Genomic DNA, 24542 nt, shown 5'->3' on the forward strand with positions numbered 1-24542 from the left:
GTAGAAATAACGGATCATTGTGGAAAATATCGTTTGGTTTGAACGCTTATAATGGTTGTTTTTTTTTTTTTGTTTTTTTTGTCTCCGTCTATTGCGAAGGTAGGCTTGCTTGTGGGGCCTGGATGGTATTCGGCCCCAGCCCATCATGGCGCAGGCAAGTGTTTATAGTGGCGCCATCATCTCTTGGACTGCCGAACTGCCCCACTGAAGGCAAATCAAGCGAGGACAAGGTGGAGGAGGGGGAGGCGCTTACCTTCGCTGCGTGTGGGGTGGAGGCGGTCGAGGGCGGAGGCTGGCGTGTCGTCCTGGCCGGGGGGGCGAGGCAGGTGGCCGGGGAGACTACTGGACCGCATGTTACCGTTGAGACGCTCGTTACGCCACGCCAGGTACTCACTCACCTGTTGACGAGGAAAATGGTGATGAATAATGCTATATGTATAATGTATCGTGGATCAAGTAAGACCCCTTCCCCCTCCCCCTACACACACCTAATGTACACAATCAGGGAAAGAAAAAGATAAATAAAAAGAAAAAATGGAAAAAAGATTGTAACCTGAATATGGATAAAGCAAAAACCTAACCCCCTCCTTTCCCCCTATGGACACTACTGCCCCCCCCCCCCCCACACACACACACACACACCACCCCTCACTCCCTCCCTCCCTCTTCCACCTCCCCTCCCCATAACCACACCTCCTTCCTCCTCACACACACACACACACACACACACACACATCTCCACCCCTCCCTCCACACACATACACCTCACTTTTCCACCCACCCTCCACACAACCACACCTGCTCCCTCCACCCTTCCCCCTACACACCTGTCCCTGGGTGATGCCTGGCGGGGGGCTGGGGACGGCATGATCGCTGCTGCCGCTCCTCACGCGCACCGCTGCCGTCGCCTCGCTGGGCCGCAGGGGAGCGTTGTCGTAGTCACCCACGCTGGGCACCTGATGGGGGGGAAGGGGGGATGGGTTAGTCTTGGTGTTGGTGATCTGGTAATACTGTGATTCTTTTCCTTTAATCTTGCTTCATTCTCCCATAAACTCCTTCCTTTTTCCTTCCCTCTGTCTCTGTCTCTCTCTGATTCCTTTCTTTTCCTTCTCTTTTCCTTTAATCTTGCTTCAGTCTCCCATAAACTCCTTCCTTTTTCCTTCTCTGTCTCTCTGATTTCTTTCCTTCCTTCCTCTCCATCTCTTCTTCCCATCTTACTCAAATACTTTCTCTAATATAATCTCTCTCTCTCTCATTCCTCTCCTTTCTCTCTCTTCCTTCCCTCTTCCTTTACATTCCCACAAAATCCTTCCTTTTTCTTTCTGTCTCTCTGATTTCTTTCCTTCCTTCCTTTCCATCTCTTTCTCCCATCTTACTCAAATACTTTCTCTAATATAATCACTCTCTCTCTCTCTCTCTCTCTCTCTGATTCCTTTCCTATTTTCGAACTATTAATGGGTGTGATACCGAGCTTGCTTAAACACTTTGGCAACTAATCCTATCATCTGGTGGGTCAGTTTCGGTAAGCAGAATTGGTGTTATGGGAAGTGTGAGGTATTGGCATTGATTAAAGGAGCTTGTTTTTACTTGTTGAACCTTTTAACTGATGTGCTTATCACTTAAACAGAGATAAGATTAAGGGTTACATGATGGGCAGGCTGGACATTGCTCTACATCTACACATTTGCCAGATTTTTTAAAGGTCATATTAGTATTTATCAAACCCTTGACTGTGGATTTCCTACAGGAAGACATCACCAAGCTACAGGAATGGAACGAAAAGTGGCTGCTACAATTTGATGAAGAAAAATGTTAAGTCATGCACCTTGGGAGGGGAAATCTGTCTCCAACTAAATCTATAGCATGCCATAAAAGGTGTACTGTGCTTATAGATACAAAGATACTGCCACTTAACCCGGTAGCAGTGATGGGCCAAGTTTGTGGCTTTATCGTGTAGCAGTGATGGGCCAAGTTTGTGGCTTTACCGTGTAGCAGTGACGGGCCAAATTTGTGGCTTTACCGTGTAGCAGCGACGGGCCAAATTTGTACCATGATATAAACCCCCGAAATAGATGATACATAATCTGATCACCACAAATGCGTTGATATATATATTATGAAACTGTTTGTGTGAGGGGTGATTTTTTCTCATTTTTCTCGCTTGGAGGGACCATTAAGGAACATGATCCCCGCTGCTACCAGGTTAAATATATGCTTCCCAGTTACGGTATTCATGCAAGGTTCGACTAGATAACTACTACACTGTGCAAGCTTATCAGTGAAAAGACTAACAATTAAGGAAACTAACGAAGATGCAATACAAGGATAATGATAGATAAGGATAAGGATGCAATATCAAAAGAAGCAATACAAAAATAATGATCAAAATAGGATAACAACACATACAGAAATAAGGATGATAAAGATAGGATAATGGCAAAGATAACAAGAATAGTAGATAGGATAATTTAGATACAGTATTAAGAAAAAACAGATGCAGTACAAAGCTAAGGATAAAAAGATAGGATAAAGATGCAATAGGAAAACAGATATAAGAAAGATGGAATAGAAAATAAGGATAATAAAGATAAAATAACAATAAACGATGCAATAAAAAAAGGGAAATAATGAAAGGCCAAAGATAAAGATACAATACAACAAAAATAACAATAATAAAGAGGAAAACAACAATAGATGCAATAGAAAAATAAGTAAATAAGATAAAGATACAATAGAAAAATAAGAAGAACCATCACCAACAAACAACAACAACAACAACAACAGACTACTCCCCATTGCAGAAAAAAAAAAAAAAAAAAAAGACAGGAAGAGAGAGAGAGAGAGAGAGAGAGAGAGAGAGAGAGAGCAAAGCATCATCAACAGCAGCAGGACCGAAGCCAACACCCCAAACAATGTCCTTACTCGCGATGACTCCTCCGAGGTGGCAGGAAGCAGCGGTCGGGGGTGGGGGGGAGGTACCGCGTAATTATCGTTGTCCGAGGCCTGTGGGGACTCATGGGGGAGGTGGGGCCAGGCCAGGGTGGGCGAGGGGGAAGCGGAGGGGCATCCCGTGGTGGGGGGTGGGGCGGGGGAGCTGGAGGTGTACGTGGGGTGGTGTAGTGTGGGGTATGTCGTAGGGGAGGCTGACGGAGGGGGTTGCTGTGGTGTGGGGAATGCTGGCTGGTGCTGGTGTGGGTGTTGGGGGTGGTGGTGGTGGGTGGCGGGGGAGGAGGTCGTGCCGCGCCCCTGGAATGGGTGAAAGAACTCCCCGCGTCTCTTGGTGCTCTGGGGGGAAAAGGTGGAGGTGGGGTGACGTCAGAACACTTCAAGAACCTTGACTAAACTGCCTTCAGGATAGTAGTCTTATGCCTTTACTCTGCCGCCTAACCGTTAAGAGGAAAATTCAGAGGGCATGGAAGGTGTGATGAGGGTGACGACTTTCAGTGGAGGAGATACGGAAGGTGGATAGAGGCTGAGTATAGAATGACAAGGAAGGGAAAGGGAGGATAGATGAGAGAAGAGGTTGGAAGATGGTGATAACTTGAAAACATTTAAGAGATACGAAAGGTGGATAGAGGCTGAGTATAGAATGACAAGGAAGGGAAAGGGAGGATAGATGAGAGAAGGGGTTGGAAGATGGTGATAACTTGAAGACATTTAAGAGATACAGAAGGTGGATAGAGGCTGAGTATAGAATGACAAGGAAGGGAAAGGGAGGATAGATGAGAGAAGGGGTTGGAAGATGGTGATAACTTGAAGACATTTAAGAGATACAGAAGGTGGATAGAGGCTGAGTATAGAATGACAAGGAAGGGAAAGGGAGGATAGATGAGAGAGGGGTTGCAAGATGGTGAAAACTTGAAAACATTTAAGAGATACATAAGGTGGATAGAGGCTGAGTATAGAATGACAAGGAAGGTAAATGTAGGATAGATGAGAGAGGGGTTGGAAGATGGTGATAACTTGAAGACATTTAAGAGATACAGAAGGTGGATAGAGGCTGAGTATAGAATGACAAGGAAGGGAAAGGGAGGATAGATGAGAGAGGGGTTGGAAGATGGTGATAACTTGAAAAAATTTAAGAGATACAGAAGGTGGATAGAGGCTGAGTATAGAATGACAAGGAAGGGAAAGGGAGGATAGATGAGAGAGGGGGTTGGAAGATGGTGATAACTTGAAGACATTTAAGAGATACAGAAGGTGGATAGAGGCTGAGTATAGAATGACAAGGAAGGTAAAGGGAGGATAGATATGAGAAGGGGTTGGAAGATGGTGATAACTTGAAAAAATTTAAGAGATACAGAAGGTGGATAGAGGCTGAGTATAGAATGACAAGGAAGGTAAAGGGAGGATAGATATGAGAAGGGGTTGGAAGATGGTGATAACTTGAAAAAATTTAAGAGATACAGAAGGTGGATAGAGGCTGAGTATAGAATGACAAGGAAGGGAAAGGGAGGATAGATGAGAGAGGGGTTGGAAGATGGTGATAACTTGAAAAAATTTAAGAGATACGGAAGGTGGATAGAGGCTGAGTATAGAATGACAAGGAAGGGAAAGGGAGGATAGATGAGAGAAGGGTTGGAAGATGGTGATAACTTGAAGACATTTAAGAGATACAGAAGGTGGATAGAGGCTGAGTATAGAATGACAAGGAAGGGAAAGGGAGGATAGATGAGAGAGGGGTTGGAAGATGGTGATAACTTGAAGACATTTAAGAGATACGAAAGGTGGATAGAGGCTGAGTATAGAATGACAAGGAAGGGAAAGGGAGGATAGATGAGAGAGGGGTTGGAAGATGGTGATAACTTGAAGACATTTAAGAGATACAGAAGGTGGATAGAGGCTGAGTATAGAATGACAAGGAAGGGAAAGGGAGGATAGATGAGAGAGGGGGTTGGAAGATGGTGATAACTTGAAGACATTTAAGAGATACAGAAGGTGGATAGAGGCTGAGTATAGAATGACAAGGAAGGGAAAGGGAGGATAGATGAGAGAAGGGTTGGAAGATGGTGATAACTTGAAGACATTTAAGAGATACAGAAGGTGGATAGAGGCTGAGTATAGAATGACAAGGAAGGGAAAGGGAGGATAGATATGAGAAGGGGTTGGAAGATGGTGATAACTTGAAGACATTTAAGAGATACAGAAGGTGGATAGAGGCTGAGTATAGAATGACAAGGAAGGGAAAGGGAGGATAGATGAGAGAAGGGGTTGGAAGGTGTATATAACTTGAAGACATTTAAGAGATACAGAAGGTGGATAGAGGCTGAGTATAGAATGACAAGGAAGGGAAAGGGAGGATAGATGAGAGAAGGGGTTGGAAGGTGTATATAACTTGAAGACATTTAAGAGATACAGAAGGTGGATAGACTGGGAGCAGGAAGAGAAGGACAAATGGAAAGGAAAGAGTGAATATATGAGGGATGCTGACAACAAAATAGAGGAAGCAAGAAAACAAAAAAAAATGACAGGTAGACAAGTGGGAAAGGAAGAGGACACAGTGGAGGAGAAAAAGAATGATGACGATTAGAAGATGGGAATGAAAGAGGAAAGGGAAGGAAAGGAACAAGAGAGGAGAGAAGAACAGGATGAAGAGGAACAGAAATGACAGGACAGACACACAAAACAGGCCTATTTATTATGACGATTAGAAGATGGGAATGAAAGAGGAAAGGGAAGGAGAGGAACAAGAGAGGAGAGAAGAACAGGAGGAAGAGGAACAGAAATGACAGGACAGACACACAAAACAGGCCTATTTATTATGACGATTAGAAGATGGGAATGAAAGAGGAAAGGGAGAGGAACAATAGAGGAGAGGAGAACAGGATGAAGAGGAACAGAAATGACAGGACAGACACACAAAACAGGTCTATTTATGATGACGATTAGAAGATGGGAATGAAAGAGGAAAGGGAAGGAAAGGAACAAGAGAGGAGAGAAGAACAGGATGAAGAGGAACAGAAATGACAGGACAGACACACAAAACAGGCCTATTTATGATGACGATTAGAAGATGGGAATGAAAGAGGAAAGGGAAGGAAAGGAACAAGAGAGGAGAGAAGAACAGGATGAAGAGGAACAAGAGAGGAGAGAAGAACAGGAGGAAGAGGAACAGAAATGACAGGACAGACACACAAAACAGGCCTATTTATGATGACGATTAGAAGATGGGAATGAAAGAGGAAAGGGAAGGAGAGGAACAAGAGAGGAGAGAAGAACAGGATGAAGAGGAACAGAAATGACAGGACAGACACACAAAACAGGCCTATTTATGATGACGATTAGAAGATGGGAATGAAAGAGGAAAGGGAAGGAAAGGAACAAGAGAGGAGAGAAGAACAGGATGAAGAGGAACAGAAATGACAGGACAGACACACAAAACAGGTCTATTTATGATGACGATTAGAAGATGGGAATGAAAGAGGAAAGGGAAGGAGAGGAACAAGAGAGGAGAGAAGAACAGGAGGAAGAGGAACAGAAATGACAGGACAGACACACAAAACAGGCCTATTTATTATGACGATTAGAAGATGGGAATGAAAGAGGAAAGGGAAGGAGAGGAACAAGAGAGGAGAGAAGAACAGGAGGAAGAGGAACAGAAATGACAGGACAGACACACAAAACAGGCCTATTTATTATGACGATTAGAAGATGGGAATGAAAGAGGAAAGGGAAGGAGAGGAACAAGAGAGGAGAGGAGAACAGGATGAAGAGGAACAGAAATGACAGGACAGACACACAAAACAGGCCTATTTATGATGACGATTAGAAGATGGGAATGAAAGAGGAAAGGGAAGGAGAGGAACAAGAGAGGAGAGAAGAACAGGAGGAAGAGGAACAGAAATGACAGGACAGACACACAAAACAGGCCTATTTATGATGACGATTAGAAGATGGGAATGAAAGAGGAAAGGGAAGGAAAGGAACAAGAGAGGAGAGGAGAACAGGATGAAGAGGAACAGAAATGACAGGACAGACACACAAAACAGGCCTATTTATGATGACAATTAGAAGATGGAAAGGGAAGGAGAGGAACAAGACAGGACAGAAGCAGAAATGACAGGACAGACACACAAAACAGGCCTATTCATGACGTAGAGACAGAATAAAAATAACTTTCTTTTCAGGAGGAGGACGAGATTAGACCTTGGTGATGAGGGAGGAAAAAGGTCAACTAATCATCCCATGGCAGTTAAATGTTAAATCTTATGAAAACAAATATCAACCACAACTACACACACACAAACACACACACACACACACAAAAAAAATAATAATAATAGTCGTCCCTCAAATAGAACGGTTTTCAATAGTTTGGTTTCGGTTTTAAACGGATTGTATAGAAGATCTTTTAGGATTTTAAAATTTCCTGCTTGTCGGGAAATTTAAAAATCCCCAAAAATCTTCTTGGAAAATCCACATAAAACCAAAACTGAGCCATTGAAAACCGTACTATTTGAGGGATGACTGTAATAATAATAAATAAATAAATAAATAAAATAAAATAATAAATAAAATAATGAATAAATGAAATAATATACAATCCATGCTATTTTAATGCTAGCCAGGTGCAAAATAAGGTTCTGCCTCGGAGGAGAACCAATGCATCAGTGCTGACTAAGATCATGTCTCTAAGGTTCAGTGGTGGTGGTGATGCCCATAACAACTACTACTATAACTACTACTAATACTACTACTACCACTACCACCACTGTAATATTTTAATGCAGGACTATGAAAGATAAAAACTGTGCATGCTCTGTCTGTGTGTGTGTGTGTGTGTGTGTGTGTTACTGGTTTCACATATATCATTTTCCTACTTTCTATCTGTGAATTTTCTTTCCTTTCTTTTCTCGTATCCCTTCTCCTCCATCTTATCCTTTCCTGTGTGTGTGTGTGTGTGTGTATTCATAGTTTCCCATTAATATTCTTTCTACCTTCCTTCTTTCTATTCCCCCTTTAAATTCCTGCCCTTTCTTTCCATACCCTTGCCCCTACTCATCCATCTCCTTTTTCTATGCTAAATTTACCTAGTTGTGTGTGTGTGTGTGTGTGTGTGTGTGTGTGTGTGTGAGCCAAACACTGCCGCACATACCTGGGCTGAGCGTGCAGGGAGGGGGGGTGGGGGAGAGTCAGCTGGCTCGTCTAGCGGTTCGGTCCATCGGTCGCTCGAGTGGCCGGAGCTGGTGCTGGACAGGGTTCCGGTCGCCTCGCCGCCGCCACCGCTGCGCTCGCCTTCCCCGGCTGTCTCGTAGTCCCCGCTGCTGCTGCCACTGTTGTTGTTGTTGTTGTTGGCGGCGTTGTTTGTGGTGGTGTTGTTGTTCTGTCAAGGAAGTAGATTTTTTTTATGTAAGAGGCAAAAAAAAAATAATAAAAAATAAATAAATAAATAAATAAATACCATAAAAAAAAGTCAAGAGATAGTGTTAGGATCAGTTTCTTTCTCTTAGGTTGGAAGCTGCACTCACCTGTCTGTCGCCGGGGTGGTCCAGGGAGGTGTGCGGGGCGGTCCGTGCAGGGTCCAGGTGGTCGGAGAAGGAGCGCGAGGAGCTGCCAGTGCCATAGCCTGAGCTGCTGCTGGAACGTGGAGGCGACAGGCTGCGGTCATACCTGGTGAAGGCCAGTGAGGGAAGCGGCTCACCTCCCATGCTCACACTGTCTCACCAACACTATATGCTCATGAAAATCTCGACACGGTGTTGTAATGTGAGTACTGCCCAGATGTCTCCTATGCACGGACTATTCCCTCTTCCTTCAGCCCTGTTCTCTCCCTCTCTCAAGGTCTGATCTCTCCCTCTCCCTCTTTCTCTGATCCTGCCCTCTCTCTCTTTCTGGCCCTGCCCTCTCTCTCTTTCTCTGATCCTGCCCTCTCTCTCTTTCTCTGATCCTGCCCTCTCTCTCTTTCTGGCCCTGCCCTCTCCCTCTCTTTCTCTGATCCTGCCCTCTCCCTCTCTTTCTGGCCCTGCCCTCTCCCTCTCTTTCTCTGATCCTGCCCTCTCTTTCTCTGATCCTGCCCTCTCTCTCTTTCTCTGATCCTGCCCTCTCTCTCTTTCTCTGATCCTGCCCTCTCTCTCTTTCTCTGATCCTACCCTCTCCCTCTCTTTCTGGCCCTGCCCTCTTTCTCTGACCCTGCCCTCTCCCTCTTCATCAAACCCTGCCCTCTTCCTTACCCTCTCCCTCTTTCTCTGACCCTGCCCCCTCCCTCTTCATCAAACCCTGCCCTCTTCCTTACCCTCTCCCTCTTTCTCTGACCCTGCTCTCCCCTTTCTTCAAACCCTGTCCTCTCTCTTTCCAAAGCCCTACCATTTCCTTCTCCCTCTCCCTCAAGCCAGAGAAGCAGAGGAGCACTAATCTTTCAATATGGGCACCACCACACACAAACTGTCCCTCTTTTGTTACAACTTCTTCTGTACTCCCTTAGTTATGCACCTGAACTGAATCCTTGGTAACAAAATGAGATATGGTGCTAAATGTCCTACAATTGTGCCCATAGAGAATGTTTTAGGGCTAGAATGTAACAAACTCCAGGGATGAAAACACAGCCATGGTCTCAGATATTGAAAATTGAGAGTCAAACTTGCACAGGTCACCCCAGAACACAGTAGTCCCCCTTACCTGGGTCCTTCCCGGTGGTGCGACTTGCGGTGGTGGTGCGGGTGGTGATGGTGGTGGTGGTGGTGGTGGTGCTTGCGGCCAGACAGCTGCTCCGGCGTGGTGAGGTTCTCGTAGTCCCCCTCGCTGCCCCCCAGGAGGAAGCCACAGGTGGGGACGTTACACCCCCGGCGGGGCGCCCCGTCAGGGTGTGGCGGCACCACAGTGACGGTGACGGTCATGGAGGTCTTGAGGAGGTCCACCATCTGCTCCTGGGACAGTGTGGCGAGGGTGACAGTGCAGATCTGGGGCGGGGCGAGAAGAGTGTTGTCAGTAGGTGAGATTTCAATAATAAATGAACACTTGAAAACTTGGGAAGAGAAGAAAAAATAGATGTACTTGAGAACAGAACTAAGTGTTGCATTAAAAGGTTGAAAACTTGAGAGAAAATGCAAAAAGTATTAAATAACAAAGAACCACATACTGTATTGAATATTCATAGAGTTAAGAGAAAAAGAAGAAAGATAAAGAGAAAACAAATATCTGAAAATGAAGCCATATTTTTTATAGAGGCAGCGAGAAAGAGAGAAAAGAAGAGAAAATGAGAGGAAACAAAGAAAGCCTGCTACACCCACCTCGACCAGCCTGGCGCCTTGCCGCAGCCCCGCCTGTGAGGCCAGACCGTACGGCTCCACCTCGGTGATGACGCCATCCTGCTGCACGTTGAACCCCAGCAGGCCGGCAGGATTGCGTCGCAGCACCAGGTCCTGCGGGGAAGAGAGAGAGAGTTCGATTCCTTCATTTCCTTTTGGGTATGCTTGTGAATTCATCCTCATCCTCCTCTGTCTCATTAACATTAACTCATCATCTTACTGTGTGTTTGTCCTTCATGTGTCTCTGTATGTTAATTTTCCATCTGTGCAGTGTGTGTGTGTGTGTGTGTGTGTGTTAACCAATTTTTTTTTTTTTTACAGTAAAGGAAAGAACTCAAAGGGCAAAAAAAAAAAGAAAACAATAATGTAAAAAGGCCTGCAAATCACTGCTCTCTGTCTCTGTGTCTGTTCTTCATGTGTGTCTTTGTGTGTTATACCTTCCATAAATGCTGTGTGTTCCTTCCCACTTATGCTTTATATCTGTATCCCTCTCCTGTATCTCAATCTCATAACTCCCCATTTGTACTGTGTCTGTGTTTCTCTGCATCTTAACTTTCTATTATCTGTCTGTGTCTGTCTCGTGTCACTGTGCATCAAACTTTCCATCTGTATCTCTGTTCCTCTCCTATGTCACAGAACTCTTTAACTTTATATATCTGTGCCTGTATCTCATAACTTCCCATTTGTACTGTGTCTGTGTTTCTCTGCTTCTTAACTGTCTGTCTTGTGTCACTGTGCATCAAACTTTCCATCTGTATCTCTGTTCCTCTCCTTGTCACAGAAATCCTTAACTTTATATCTGTGCCTGTATCTCATAACTTCTCATTTGTACTGTGTCTGTGTTTCTCTGCTTCTTAACTGTCTGTCTCGTGTCACTGTGCATCAAACTTTCCATCTGTATCTCTGTTCCTCTCCTATGTCACAGAACTCCTTAACTTTATATATCTGTGCCTGTATCTCATAACTTCCCATTTGTACTGTGTCTGTGTTTCTCTGCTTCTTAACTGTCTGTCTTGTGTCACTGTGCATCAAACTTTCCATCTGTGTCTCTGTTCCTCTCCTATGTCACAGAACTCTTTAACTTTATATATCTGTGCCTCTATCTCATAACTTCCCATCTGTACTGTGTCTGTGTTTCTCTGCTTCTTAACTGTCTGTCTTGTGTCACTGTGCATCAAACCTCCCATCTGTATCTCTGTTCCTCTCCTATGTCACAGAACTCTTTAACTTTATATATCTGTGCCTCTATCTCATAACTTCCCATCTGTACTGTGTCTGTGTTTCTCTGCTTCTTAACTGTCTGTCTTGTGTCACTGTGCATCAAACTTTCCATCTGTATCTCTGTTCCTCTCCTTGTCACAGAACTCCTTAACTTTATATATCTGTGCCTCTATCTCATAACTTCTCATGAGTACTGTGTCTGTGTTTCTCTGCTTCTTAACTGTCTGTCTTGTGTTACTGTGCATCAAACTTTCCATCTGTATCTCTGTTCCTCTCCTTGTCACAGAACTCTTTAACTTTATATATCTGTGCCTGTATCTCATAACTTCCCATGTGTACTGTGTCTGTGTTTCTCTGCTTCTTAACTGTCTGTCTTGTGTCACTGTGCATCAAACTTTCCATCTGTATCTCTGTTCCTCTCCTATGTCACAGAACTCCTTAACTTTATATATCTGTGCCTCTATCTCATAACTTCCCATGTGTACTGTGTCTGTGTTTCTCTGCTTCTTAACTGTCTGTCTTGTGTCACTGTGCGTCAAACCTCCCATCTGTATCTCTGTTCCTCTCCTATGTCACAGAACTCCTTAACTTTATATCTGTGCCTCTATCTCATAACTTCTCATTTGTACTGTGTCTGTGTTTCTCTGCTTCTTAACTGTCTCTCTCGTGTCACTGTGCGTCAAACCTCCCATCTGTATCTCTGTTCCTCTCCTATGTCACAGAACTCTTTAACTTTATATATTTGTGCCTGTATCTCATAACTTCCCATCTGTACTGTGTCTGTGTTTCTCTGCTTCTTAACTGTCTGTCTTGTGTCACTGTGCGTCAAACCTCCCATCTGTATCTCTGTTCCTCTCCTATGTCACAGAACTCTTTAACTTTATATATTTGTGCCTGTATCTCATAACTTCCCATCTGTACTGTGTCTGTGTTTCTCTGCTTCTTAACTGTCTGTCTTGTGTCACTGTGCGTCAAACCTCCCATCTGTATCTCTGTTCCTCTCCTATGTCACAGAACTCCTTAACTTCCCATATTTTCTTTGAGTCTTTTGTCTTCGAGTTTTTCTCCTTTACGATCTATTCTGGGCCATATCTATTCCCATCCGTTCTCTCTCCCCTCACCTGAGTCTCTGCTCCCTGGGTGACGGCGGAAAGTCTGGCCACCACCTCCGCCAGCACCTCCTCACCCTCCGCCTCGGGGGTCCCAGGGCGAAGGTGGACTAGCAAGCATTCCCCCTGGTGGTAGAAGACCCGCAGCCTGTGTGGAGAAAGATGGAGAGGAACGTGGTTAAAATCTACCCTGAGGCAAAATGTACAGTTGGCAAAGAGAGAATCAAACACCAATGAGTCGAATGAATGGAATTTGAGTGAAATCTATTGGGAAAAACAGGGATGAGGAGGAGGACTGAAGGTGGGGAAAAAGGAGAGGGGTGAAAAGAACAAAAGAATGAGGAAGGCAAAATGTACATAGCCACTTCTAGCCTGGAGGTGGGTGTGAGGTCGAGAGATTAGGCTCGGTATTAAAAGACACTTGCAGTTCTCACCTCATCAATTGCTTAAGGTCAAAGAAGGGGTCAGTCGGGTTCTAATGAGTGTTCCTTTAGGTTTATGGTACTGAGGAAGGGTCAAAGTACCACAAGGGTCATAAAACTACTCATGGAAATGCCCAAAACTCCTGCGAAAGCCTTGGCACTTGGGCGACGAAATGTTTTAAAATACGACCCTAGGTTTTTGCCATAAGGGGAGAATGAGGTGAAAAGGTTAAATAAGAGAGGCTGAAGGGGAATGGGGTGGAATGGGAGAGAGAAAGGACAAAGAGTAGGAAGGGAGGGTAGGGTGGGAGAAGGAATACGAGGAGAAAGTGGGGAAAAATCGATAAAAAGGACAAAGATGCATAGGGAGGAGACGGAAGGGAGGAGAAGGGGCTGCAAGGAGAGTATGGGAAGAGGTTTGACAGGAGGGGTGTGTGTGGTTGACAGGGTTTATGATCATGGTGCTGGAAGAGACACAAAGGAAGATCAAACAACAGCAGACCTGAGTATGAGGTGAAGCTTAAGAAAGAGGGGAAGAGGTTGAAGAGGAGGAGGAGAGCTGAGGTAGGAAAAGGGAGAAAGAGTGAAGGATGATGACAGAAGGAGGAAGGAGCAAAAAGGAAAGAGGGGGAGACGATGATAAATTCCCTAAGTAGATTTGAGGAGGGGAAACGGGAGACAGGGTGAAGAATGATGACAAGAAGGAAGGATGAAGGAAGGAAGGAATGACTCAAGGGAACAACTATCCAATAAGGTGGGAAAACAGTTTTGAAGTAAGAAGAAAAAAAAGGAAAAAAAAAACCCCTTTGAAGTAGAACAAAAGAGAGAGTTAAGGTTAAAAGAGGAATAAGACTAAGGGGTAATATGCTAACTCTCCCCCCCCCTCCCTCCCCCCCCGACCACCACCACCCACACTCACCCCTGCTGCGGCCTGAGGGTCCAACCGATGACACTCTTGCAGGGCGCGGCGAAGATCACAGCCGCCGAAGCCTCCTCCACCACCACCAGGGAGTCCGCCGAGATGCCCAGCACACAGTCCACCTGCGACGCGCCGAGGGGATTAGTTGAGCCGAAGAACCGTTTAGCTTTGCACAGTGAATTAGTTTTCTATGTAAATCTATGTATATGTTTATTTTGATTCTTTTTTTAGGAGCAGCGAGTAGTGGGCTTTTTTTTTTTATTATTGTTTCCTTATTTTTGTGCCCTTGAGCTGTCTCCTCTGTTGTAAAAAAAAATATATATATGTTATGGGTTTCTATATATCTATCTATCTATGTACCCATGTACTATGTATGTATCTATTCATGTACTATCAAACTATCTATCTATGTATATCTTTGTTTTAGTGTATGATTACTTTTCTTTATAAATCCAGTGTTTTAGTATGCAAAATTTTCCTTACTGAACACCTTTCCTGGCATAAATTTCCTTCTCTTTAAATGCTAGGTTCTGAAATTTACTCGCTTCATGGTAAAGGAGAAAGACGAAAAGCAAAGCACACAACTCAATGGACCAAACCAGAGAATGCCAAAAACTGAATGATCTAATTTAGCTATAGTCTTCCAAATGCATCAAGGCCGGTCTGGCGTAGGCTCCTGTGGGTCCTTTCCTCCCCTCTGCTCTGCCACACAGTACCCAACACCTATCTCCTCCTCTCATATGTAAGCTATAGGAGTAAGCTATATAAATGAGAGGAAAAATAGGTGTTTGGACTGTGTGGGAGAGCAGAGGTGAGAAATGGAGCCGTGGGAGCCAACGCCAAAACAGACTCGACAATTTGGTTTCACTATAGAGAATTTTTGCCGAGATTTAACTGTAAGCAAAAGTGACGTCCCAGAAGAGTGAGATGGACGCTGTGACTCACGTTCTGTTGCAGCGCCGCGTCGTGCACCGTCAGCGGCCATGAGAGAGCCCCGCGCACCGAGGCCTCTGGAATGTACTTAATGCCACGCTTGTCCTTTTTGCTGCCTCTTGAGAATCCCATGAGTGCTGGAAGACAAGGTGAAATAAGGTAAGAACAACAACACTAATAATAACGTGACTTGTTCCTCTAAAGCTGGTGAAAAAAGGTCGATAAGTTTGTTTGGGTGCTGGAAGGAAAGGAGAAATAAGGTGATGATAAGAAGAACATTATAATTGTCTGACATTTCTCCTCCAAAACGGGTGAAAAAAAGGTTGATGTATTTGTTTGAGTGTTTGAAGACAAGGAGAAATAAGATAGGATAACAACAACACTAATAATCATGAGACTCGTTTCTCTAAAGCTGGTGAAAAAAGTGAAGATACATGATTAAGTCTGACCTGCAAAAAGAGATAATAATAATAATAATAATAATAATAATAACTGTTACCCCAGCTATCACATGCAACTCTAATGTATCTAGACAGGGAGATGAAAACAGTCCCAATCTTGCCCTTTGTACGACATAGAGGAAGGATAAAATTTTCTCAGTATCTAGACAGGGAGATGAAAACAGTCCCATTCTTGCCCTTTGTACGACATAGAGGAAGGATAAAATTTTCTCAGTATCTAGACATGGAGATGAAAACAGTCCCACTCTTGCCCTTTGTACGACATAGAGGAAGGATAAAATTTTCTCTAACACAAAAATCCTATCCAGATCAAGTGCCAGTATTGAGTAATTGTTCAGGGTGAGTCCAAAATTAATGAAATCAGTTGTATAAAGAAAGTCTGACACACAGAACCTACAGCAAAACATCAGAGGACAGATATGTGGTTCCCCTCTGCCTACACCTCCTACCCCCACCCACACATCCCCGTCACTTCCTCCTCCCCACTACCCATACCTCCCCTCCCCTCCCTTCCAGCACTCAAGAACACTACCTCTCCCATTACTCCTAATGCCTACCCATGCTTCCTCTTCCACACAACCACCTACACCTCCCTTCCCATTCCTTCCAGCACTCAACAATACTGCCCCTCCCATTACTCCTAACGCCTACCCATGCTTCCTCTTCCACACAACCACCTACACCTCCCTTCCCATTCCTTCCAGCACTCAACAATACTGCCCCTTCCATTCCTCTCAACACCTACCCATACCTCCTCCTCCTCCTCCCATTCCTCCCCACCACCCACACCCTCGGGCCTCCCCCAACTCACAGAATTTGGTGGAGGTGTCGAGGGTGGTGGAGGTGGAGTGGTTCAGCGCCAGGTCCTTCAGGTACTCGTGTCTGGTACGCGTCGCCATGGCGGCAAACTTCTCCGAGCGCAGGGCGGCCATTTCACCGTTGATGGCTGCGGGGGTGACGGAGAGACATAAACGATAGCAGAAAGAGGAAGTAGACAAAAGAAAATTTAATGGTGACTCAAACAAAACAATTATAGGGGTGACATCGATAAACAAAGGCGGAAAGCAGAGGAGGTGAGAGCAAGGAAACTTTAGGGAGTGATGCAAACAAAACTATTAAGTCCTCAAATAAGGAACACATGGAAGGCAATGCTGAGACGCTTCATCTATAACAGTGTGGTGAACAGTTTTATGAATAGTGATGAATTGTCTTAATACGCTTTTTGGTTCCCCCTGTTCATCTACATATCATTTACCTGCATTAATCATTCCTGTTGATTCTATATAAAAGATAAATATGTGTTTTTTCTCCATTGTTTATTTTTTCATTTTTTCTGAGTGGTTTCATTGCACGTCATAAGTCGATATTCTCAGACGCATCCATCCCTCTATTTCCAGTGGTCGAAAGGAAGATCAGTTGGGTTCTAATGAGTGTGTTTATATGTTTATGGTACAGAAGAAGGGCCAGAGTATCCCCAGGACCATAAAAGTATCCATGCAAACACTCAGAAATCCAATGAAAGCCTTGTCAAATATGTGTACTTGGGAGCCGAAATGTTTAAGAATATAGTCTATAATCTATAAGAAGAAGAGTAGCAATGATTTACCTCCATTAACTGCTATGTACAGAGATAAATAGGTGCTTTCTAACCCACTACTTGTTTTCAGTGTTACCCTTGTATTGTTTCATTGCACATCACGGAGTCTACAAGAAGAGGATCAATGATTTACCTCCATTAACTGCTATGTACAGAGATAAATAGGTGCTTCTAACCCACTACTTGTTTACAGTGTTTTTGTCTTTGTACTGTTTCATTGCACATCACAGAGTCTATAGGAAGAGTTACAATGATTTACCTCCATTAACTGCTATGTACAGAGATAAATAGGGGCTTCTAACCCACTACTTGTTTTCAGTGTTATCTTTGTATTGTTTCATTGCACATCACGGAGTCTATAGGAAGAGTTACAATGATTTACCTCCATTAACTGCTAATCCACTACTTGTTTTCAGTGTTTTTGTCTTGTACTGTTTCATTGCACATCACGGAGTCTACATACCAAAGAAAAACAGAATGGTTTACCCCCATCACATTCTATGCAACGATACTTCGCTACGTATTAAAGCTTTTGTGTTTATGTGTCTGGTTTAACGGCACGACACGGAGAATTCTATGATGAAGAGTAAAAGAATGATGATAAGCGGTGGCAGACACTCACCTTTGGCCAGGAGGAAGTCAGTGAAGGCCTTGGACTTGGGGAAGGTGGCGCCCTCTGGCATCATGGGGCCGAAGAGAGGCACATCCCTGAACCGGCTCACCGTCACTCTGTTTAGGCCAATGAAAGGAGAGAATGGAGATGAAAGAACACAATAAGATGAACAGACAGAAACAGATGAGAGGAGATAATAGGACGAAAGGACAGAATCAAACAGGAGATGAGATGAATAGAGAGAATTAAATGAAAGGACAGAATCAGACAGTAGGAGAAAATAAGATAAAAGGAGTCAGATGAAAGGACAGAATCAGACAATGGGAGATAATATAATGAAAGGACAGAATCAGACAATGGGAGATAATATAATGAAAGGACAGAATCAGACAATGGGAGATAATATAATGAAAGGACAGAATCAGACAATGGGAGATAATATAATGAAAGGACAGAATCAGACAATGGGAGATAATATAATGAAAGGACAGAATCAGACAATGGGAGATAATGTAATAAAAGGACAGAATCAGACAATGGGAGATAATATAATGAAAGGACAGAATCAGACAATGGGAGATAATATAATGAAAGGACAGAATCAGACAATGGGAGATAATATAATGAAAGGACAGAATCAGACAATGGGAGATAATATAATGAAAGGACAGAATCAGACAATGGGAGATAATATAATGAAAGGACAGAATCAGACAATGGGAGATAATATAATGAAAGGACAGAATCAGACAATGGGAGATAATATAATGAAAGGACAGAATCAGACAATGGGGGATAATGTAATAAAAGGACACAATCAGATGAAAGAACAAAAACAGGCAATATTAGGCAAAATGAAAGGATACAATCTGACAGAAGGAGAGAATCAAAACATGCCTGACATCTTTTTAACCCGGTAGCAGCAGGGATCATGTTTCTTAATGGTCCCTCTAAGCGAGAAAAATGAGAAAAAATCACCCCTCACACAAACCATCTCATAATATATATCATGGCACAAATTGGGCCCGTCACTGCTACACGGTAAAGCCACAAAATTGGGCCGTTGCTGCTACCGGGTTAAAGCTACTACAACTGGTGTGGGGGGGGGGAAAAAAAAAAAAAAATCCATTCACAGCTATGAAGAAAGGAATTAGATAGTTTTCACACTAACTCACAGACATTAAACAGCCTAGAAGTTGTCCCACACCCCCTCACCTGTACTGCGTGTTCTCGGTGCAGGGGTTGATGGCCTGGACCACAATGAACACGTGCTGGAAGTGGCTGCGGATATGCCTGGGGCTGAAGGGCGGTGCTCCGGGCTCCTGGAAGATGATGGTCACGATGTCGTTCCCGATGTGTCGTTTGCGGAGGAGCTGCTTGCGGTTGTTTGGGGTGAAGGGGAGCAGCGTCGAGACATGGAACATCACCTCCATGTCCCGGTACTGGTTGTAGACGCTGTACAGCCCCGTGGAGTCCGCTGGAAGGAGGTAACGAATGGGTTAGTTCAGTAATAGCTTGGTCATCTATACAAATACCTTAACCCCCTGACTGCGGATTTCCTACAAGAAGACATCACCAAGCTACAGGAACGGAGCAAAAAGTGGCTGCTACAATTCAATGAAGAAAAATGTAAAGTCATGCACCTTGGGAGGGGATATCCAGCACACCAATACCACAAGGGAAACACTCCACTATCCACCACAGAGGCAGAGAAAGACCTGGGATTATAAGTTCACCAGGCTACCAGTGAAAGCCAAATCCGTGCCAATCGCAGTGGGCGGGTTAAACTGTTTTACTCCAGCCCTTATGAGGTTTTAGAAGTCAATACCCTTTGCCTCTTTCGCTACCCACAACAAGACTTTTTTTTTACAGCAATTAATGAAGCTCAAAGGCAACAAAAACTGAAAACCAAAACCATCTTGCTCCAGTCCTTGTGTATGAAGTCCAAGAAGTTAATACCCTTTGCCTCCCTTTCTACCACTGACACATGACTTATTTTTCTTTTTTACAGCAATTAATTAAGTTCAAGGGTGACAGAAACTGGAAACAAAACCCCAAACCATCTTGCTCTGTCCTTATTTATGAAGTCCAAGAAGTTAATACCCTTTGCCTCCCTCTCTACCCATGACCCAAGACTAACTTTTCCTAAACCTAAAACCCAAACCTGTACCCTCCAGTCCTTATGAATTGAGTCCAAGAAGTCTGTGCCCTTTGCTCTCCTCTTTCCTCACAGCCCATGATCCTCTTCTTGTACCCAAAACCTGAACTGTCTTGCTCTATTCCTTATGTATTCAGTTTAAGGAGTCAAGTGCCCTTTGCTTTCCTCTCCACCCACAACCAATGAATCTCCTTTCTGGTAACCCAAACACACACTCTTCCTCCAGTCCTTATATACAAAGCCCAAGAAATTTGCAAGACTCATTTTTCTTGTACCCAAAACTCAAACCCATACTCTCCAGTCCTTATGTATTTAGTCCAAGAAGATTTACCCTCTCTACTAACAATCCCTGACTCACTTTTCTTGTCCAGGCCGCCCCGGTATTTGTCGAAGTCCTTGAGTCTGACGCGCTGGCCAAGCATCTCCAGGAACTCCGAGAAGGCCGGGCCCGCACTCTCGTTGTTGTACATCTCCTCCTCGGTGGTCTGGCCGGCGCGGCAGTACAGCACGCCGACCTGGAGGGCGACGGTGGGGGAAATAAAGGTTAAAATTATAGTGCTTTATTGATTTTACTGGTATGAGTGTGTCCTCTTTGTCTCTCTCCCTGAAATAAAGCTGCCATGTTGATGTATGTTTTTTTAATTTTTTTTTATCGGTCTCTGAAATAAAACTGGTACGTTGTTTCTTCTGGTACGTGTTGTGTTTTTTCTCTTTTTCTGTGTGTGTGTGTGTGTGTGTGTGTGTGTGTGTGTGTGTGTGTGTGTGTGTGTGTGAAATGAAGCTGCGGGGTTGACTACTGGTGTGCGTGGGTTTTCTCTCTCTCTTTCTCTGTGTGTGTGAAATAGAGCTGCCATGATGTGAAGCTTACTTTCATCTATATTGGACCCGATGTTTTTTGCTTCTTGTTCCTCTTTCAAACTTAGACCTCAATCACTGTAAGAGTTTTAAAGATTGTACGACTTTCTGGCAAGGTCTCATCGCTGTGTTTAAAAGTTCAAAAGATTAATCACTTTCTGGCCATACCTTAAACTTGTTGTGGACTCCGAGCTCATCCAGTCTAGCGAGCGCCTCCTCCGTGTGTGACCCAGACTGGCCGAGGCGCAGGCAGCTGAGGGAGAGCTGGGGACACACATACTCCAGGGCCTCCCGCACACCAGGACTGCGCCCCTTCTCACCCCCCGGCCGGCCCAGACTCTCCTCCAGTACCGTGCCTTGGCAGCTGAACAACTGTGGTGGAAAGACTCAGCTGTTAATGGTTTAGGGTGTGGGTGTGGACGTGGTCAGGCAAGGGAGGAATGTTGCCAGATTGTTGTACTCAGCCTCCTATGTTTGCTGATTTCCGACCCAAAAACTGCCTTCATGTATAGTCAGCGTTAAAATGGTTAATTATTGGTGTTTTTTTGCAATAGCTATGGCTCAGAACCCGGTAAATATGAGGCTCTGAGTGCGATAATCTGGCATACAAGGGAGGAGGGATGACATTGCTTATCTATTCTTTTTATCTTTATTTTATGGCAGAAGAGGCAGCTTAAGGGCAACTTTTTTTTTTTTAATGTTTTGCCGATGGTGCCAGAAGGCTTTCTTGGTGGGACCTGGTGGTCGGCCCCAGCCAGTCATGGTGAAAGCAAGTATTTACAGAGGTGTCATCTTGCTTAATTAACCCGGTAGCAGCGACGGGCCAAATTTGTGGCTGTACCGTGTAGCAGTGACGTGCCAAATTTTTGCTATGATATAAACCCCCAAAAATAGATGATGCATAAACTGATCACAAATGCATTGATATAAACCCCCAAAAATAGATGATACATAAACTGATCACAAATGCTTTGATATATATTATGAAATGGTTTTTGTGAGTGGTGATTTTTCCCATTTTTCTCACTTAGAGGGACCATTAAGAAACATGATCCCTGCTGCTACCGGGTTAAGTTGTAGGCAGGAGGAAATTCAGACACAGGAAGGCTATTATTGAAAGTTAAGACTGATACAGCAGAGTGTGTTCCTCACCTCGGCGCTGCGCACGATGAGGCGGTGCTGGTAGGTGGGCAGGCTGTGGGCGCTGTCCATCGCCTCCTCCACCTTCTCGCGCCGGATGCTGACGGCCACGGGACCCAGCGTGTCATCCATGCCAAACCAGTTGTGGTGTTCTGCTCGCCACACACACACACACGCGCGCACACACACAAGGTTCAGTTTAGTAATGGTTCTGAACTTATCACTCTAAAATCACAGCACATCTAGGCAAGCCATACACCACATCCTCCAGGAAGACACAGTTATCCTTCCCAGAGACACAGAGTTTAGTTCAGCAATGATTCTGAACTGAAGACTAAAAGACAGAACATATTAACAGTGACCTTGTACAAGAAAGAAGGCGGTGAGCACGGGCCATATTCTCCTGCCCAGCCTCCCCTCATGAACATGCTTGTATGACAAACACAGCTGTTGACACCCACACACCTTGTCCACAGAAGTAGTTCCTGTAGTAGGTTGCGCCCTGGTCCACCGCCTCCACCGTAAGGGGACTCCTGACGTAGGGACACAGGGTCATCTGCCAGTGTGACAGTCCTGGCAGAGGCTCCAGCAGACCCAGCGTGGAGGCGGCCACAGGCCGGTGGAGGCTGGCGGATGCTAGGGGACCCCCACCACTGCTGCCGCTGCCCCAGTCCCTGCTGAGGCTGACCACCCGCTCGCCCTCGCCTCCCAACTCATTGCGGAAGAACGGGCAGCTGAGGGAGGCAAAGAAAGGTTAATAAAGGTCAGAGAGAACCAGAGTTGTGTGGTTAAGGGAAGGAGGGAGTGACAAGGGGTACTGTTGAGGGTGTGCTGCCCACCTGTTGATGAGGCTGTTGCTGCGGCCGTCCCCCGGGTCCAGCTCCTCGGGGCCAAGGTCTTCGGTGCTGTCATGGTGTGGCGCCGCGGCCATGGCAGCGGCCGAGGCGCCAGTGGTGGTGTTGGAGCGTTCGGCCAACAGCTGCCGGGTCTGGCTGGTGCTGAACTGAGCGGCCATTGACCGGCAGTCGTAGTGGGCAAACGCCGAGCGTCTGGCTGGGGCGCCGGCCGGTACATCTTCCCCCCTGCTGTCAGAGTCTCCGTTGGCCTCAGTGGGGCGCTGGGACCGCCCCGCCCCACTCCCGCTGGAGTCTGAAGCATTGTCGGCCTTGGCAGCCTCAGAGCCCTTACTAGACCGCAGCTTTTTGAAGATGGATGATTTGTCTCGGTCCCAGAGCCGCTGGAACTTGGAGCGCGCCTTTGGGGAGGTGGCCTCGGCCTCCCCTGGCACTGGCGCCCCGCTGACCTCACTCTGGGTGCCGCGGAGTGCCTGGCTGGGGGGCTGCAGGTCCCTGAGGATGGAGTAGAGTGCCTCCGGCGGCGCGGCGGCCACATTAATGGAGCCGTGGGAGCCGTACTCACGGCGCAGCGGTGAGGGCGGCGGCGGCTCCTCCCCTTCATGCTCCAGGTCGAGGGAGGAGTTGCTGCGGTACAATCCGCCAGCCATGGGCCCTCGCAGGTACACAAAGCCCCCGCCCACCTCCTGGCCTGGCCGTGGTCCTGGCCCGGCCCGCCCCGGAGGCTGGAGGCTGGTTGGCCCTGATCGCAGCCGCTCATTATAGGACGCCCGGAGGTCTGCCGAGCCAAACCTGTGGCCGCCGCCCCGCGACCTGTCACTGATGCTGAGCGCTCGGACGCGCTCGCTGACATAGCCCAGCGATCCCTGCTCTACCCCATCCCCGACCCACCCCTCCCCCCCCTTGCGCCGCCCCACACTCGACTTATGGCTGCTGTTGTTGCTGCTGCTGCTGCCACCACTGCTGCCGTTGTTATTGTTGTTGCTGTTGCTGGTTTTGTTGTTGTTATTGTTGTTGTTGTTGGCTGCCGTGTCCTCCAGGCCGTTGGCTTCCACATTATTGTTGATAACATTAGCTGAGTGGGCCGGGGCCGCCCCCAGCAGCGGGCCACAGTCCAGGGAGCTCACTGGCCCACCCAGCCCGGCCAGGGCACGGCCCGCGGTGCCCCGGCCCATCACGGCCGCTGGGCCAACGTTCATCACTTCGGCCTTCCTCATTGCCTGCCAGGGGTGGCTGGCATGGCGGCCGCACACTGTGGTCTCTGTCACACTGGTGGTGGCGGCTGGCGGCTGTGTCGGGCATGTGTCTCCCCGCCGCTCAGCACGCCCACACACACACACACGCACACTCGGGACCGTTCGCGGCGTCAGCCCCTCGGTCAAGGCACTGGACGGGGCCGCTCATCTTGTCACCCGGCCAAACACACTCTCCTCCCCGTCACACTGTTGCCGGGGGCCTGGGGAGGCCAAGCTCCACGGGCCAGGGGAAGGCTGGTCTTGAGCTGCCAGGAAGCTTCCGGGGCAGGAGACAAGTGTGGCCCGGGTGTGGGCTGGGTCAGGGGCTGCTGGGTGTGGGGGGGAGCAGAGAGCTGTGAGCTGCCGTGTCAAGCTGCCACCACCTCCGGGCAGCACCTCCATCACCTGCCAGGGAGGACCAAACACACCATTACTAAACAAACACTAACACAACCGAGGTCTCATAGTACTCTGCTGCTGCTGCTCCGAGCCACACAAACACAATAACAAGTGATTTAGCTGGTGGCCTTTCAGCAATATTACCACCCATTCATTGGCTCACTACTACAATGATGAGAATAACAATGATATAAGAGTAAGGCTAAAACAAACACACACACACACACACACACACACACACGAGCGTAAGCCTAGGCCCTGTAAAATTACAACTAGGTAGGTAGGTAAATACACACACACAGAAGAAAAGTTGGACAAATATAGATTGAAACAGGATTATCCGAGCTTGACCTCTGGCCCTGTATAATACAAATAGGTAAAC

General features: G+C 46.1%; 1 protein-coding gene and 1 long non-coding RNA gene across 8 annotated transcripts in view; one reads left to right on the forward strand and one right to left on the reverse strand.

Annotated features, from left to right (window-relative positions):
* LOC126986378 (signal-induced proliferation-associated 1-like protein 3) overlaps positions 1 to 24542 on the reverse strand; it is a 38084-nt gene that overhangs the window by 6565 nt on the left and 6977 nt on the right. For 3 of the 6 annotated variants that reach the window (XM_050842440.1, XM_050842441.1, XM_050842442.1), the window contains exons 2-19: positions 22512 to 24166; positions 22138 to 22406; positions 21685 to 21824; positions 20701 to 20904; positions 20036 to 20192; positions 18735 to 18996; positions 17529 to 17635; positions 16121 to 16255; positions 14861 to 14985; positions 13916 to 14037; positions 12587 to 12722; positions 10227 to 10358; positions 9616 to 9896; positions 8469 to 8610; positions 8096 to 8323; positions 2923 to 3285; positions 828 to 956; positions 254 to 398 (exon numbers count right to left, since the gene is read on the reverse strand). In XM_050842440.1, the coding sequence (XP_050698397.1) occupies positions 254 to 398; positions 828 to 956; positions 2923 to 3285; positions 8096 to 8323; positions 8469 to 8610; positions 9616 to 9896; positions 10227 to 10358; positions 12587 to 12722; positions 13916 to 14037; positions 14861 to 14985; positions 16121 to 16255; positions 17529 to 17635; positions 18735 to 18996; positions 20036 to 20192; positions 20701 to 20904; positions 21685 to 21824; positions 22138 to 22406; positions 22512 to 23743 (4309 nt within the window). In that variant the 5' untranslated portion in view covers positions 23744 to 24166. The remainder of the gene's footprint in view (positions 1 to 253; positions 399 to 827; positions 957 to 2922; positions 3286 to 8095; positions 8324 to 8468; positions 8611 to 9615; positions 9897 to 10226; positions 10359 to 12586; positions 12723 to 13915; positions 14038 to 14860; positions 14986 to 16120; positions 16256 to 17528; positions 17636 to 18734; positions 18997 to 20035; positions 20193 to 20700; positions 20905 to 21684; positions 21825 to 22137; positions 22407 to 22511; positions 24167 to 24542) is intronic. The other 3 variants (XM_050842444.1, XM_050842443.1, XM_050842445.1) reach the window with 3 other exon arrangements.
* LOC126986382 (uncharacterized) lies at positions 3294 to 5679 on the forward strand. 2 transcript variants are annotated; one of them, XR_007739658.1, is made up of 4 exons: positions 3294 to 3461; positions 3568 to 3839; positions 4577 to 4682; positions 4998 to 5679. It is a non-coding gene; the product is annotated as an uncharacterized LOC126986382 (long non-coding RNA). The 2 variants fall into 2 exon arrangements; XR_007739659.1 differs by lacking the exon at positions 4577 to 4682.

This window comes from Eriocheir sinensis, chromosome 61, assembly GCF_024679095.1.
Source record: "Eriocheir sinensis breed Jianghai 21 chromosome 61, ASM2467909v1, whole genome shotgun sequence".
NCBI lineage: Eukaryota > Metazoa > Arthropoda > Malacostraca > Decapoda > Varunidae > Eriocheir > Eriocheir sinensis.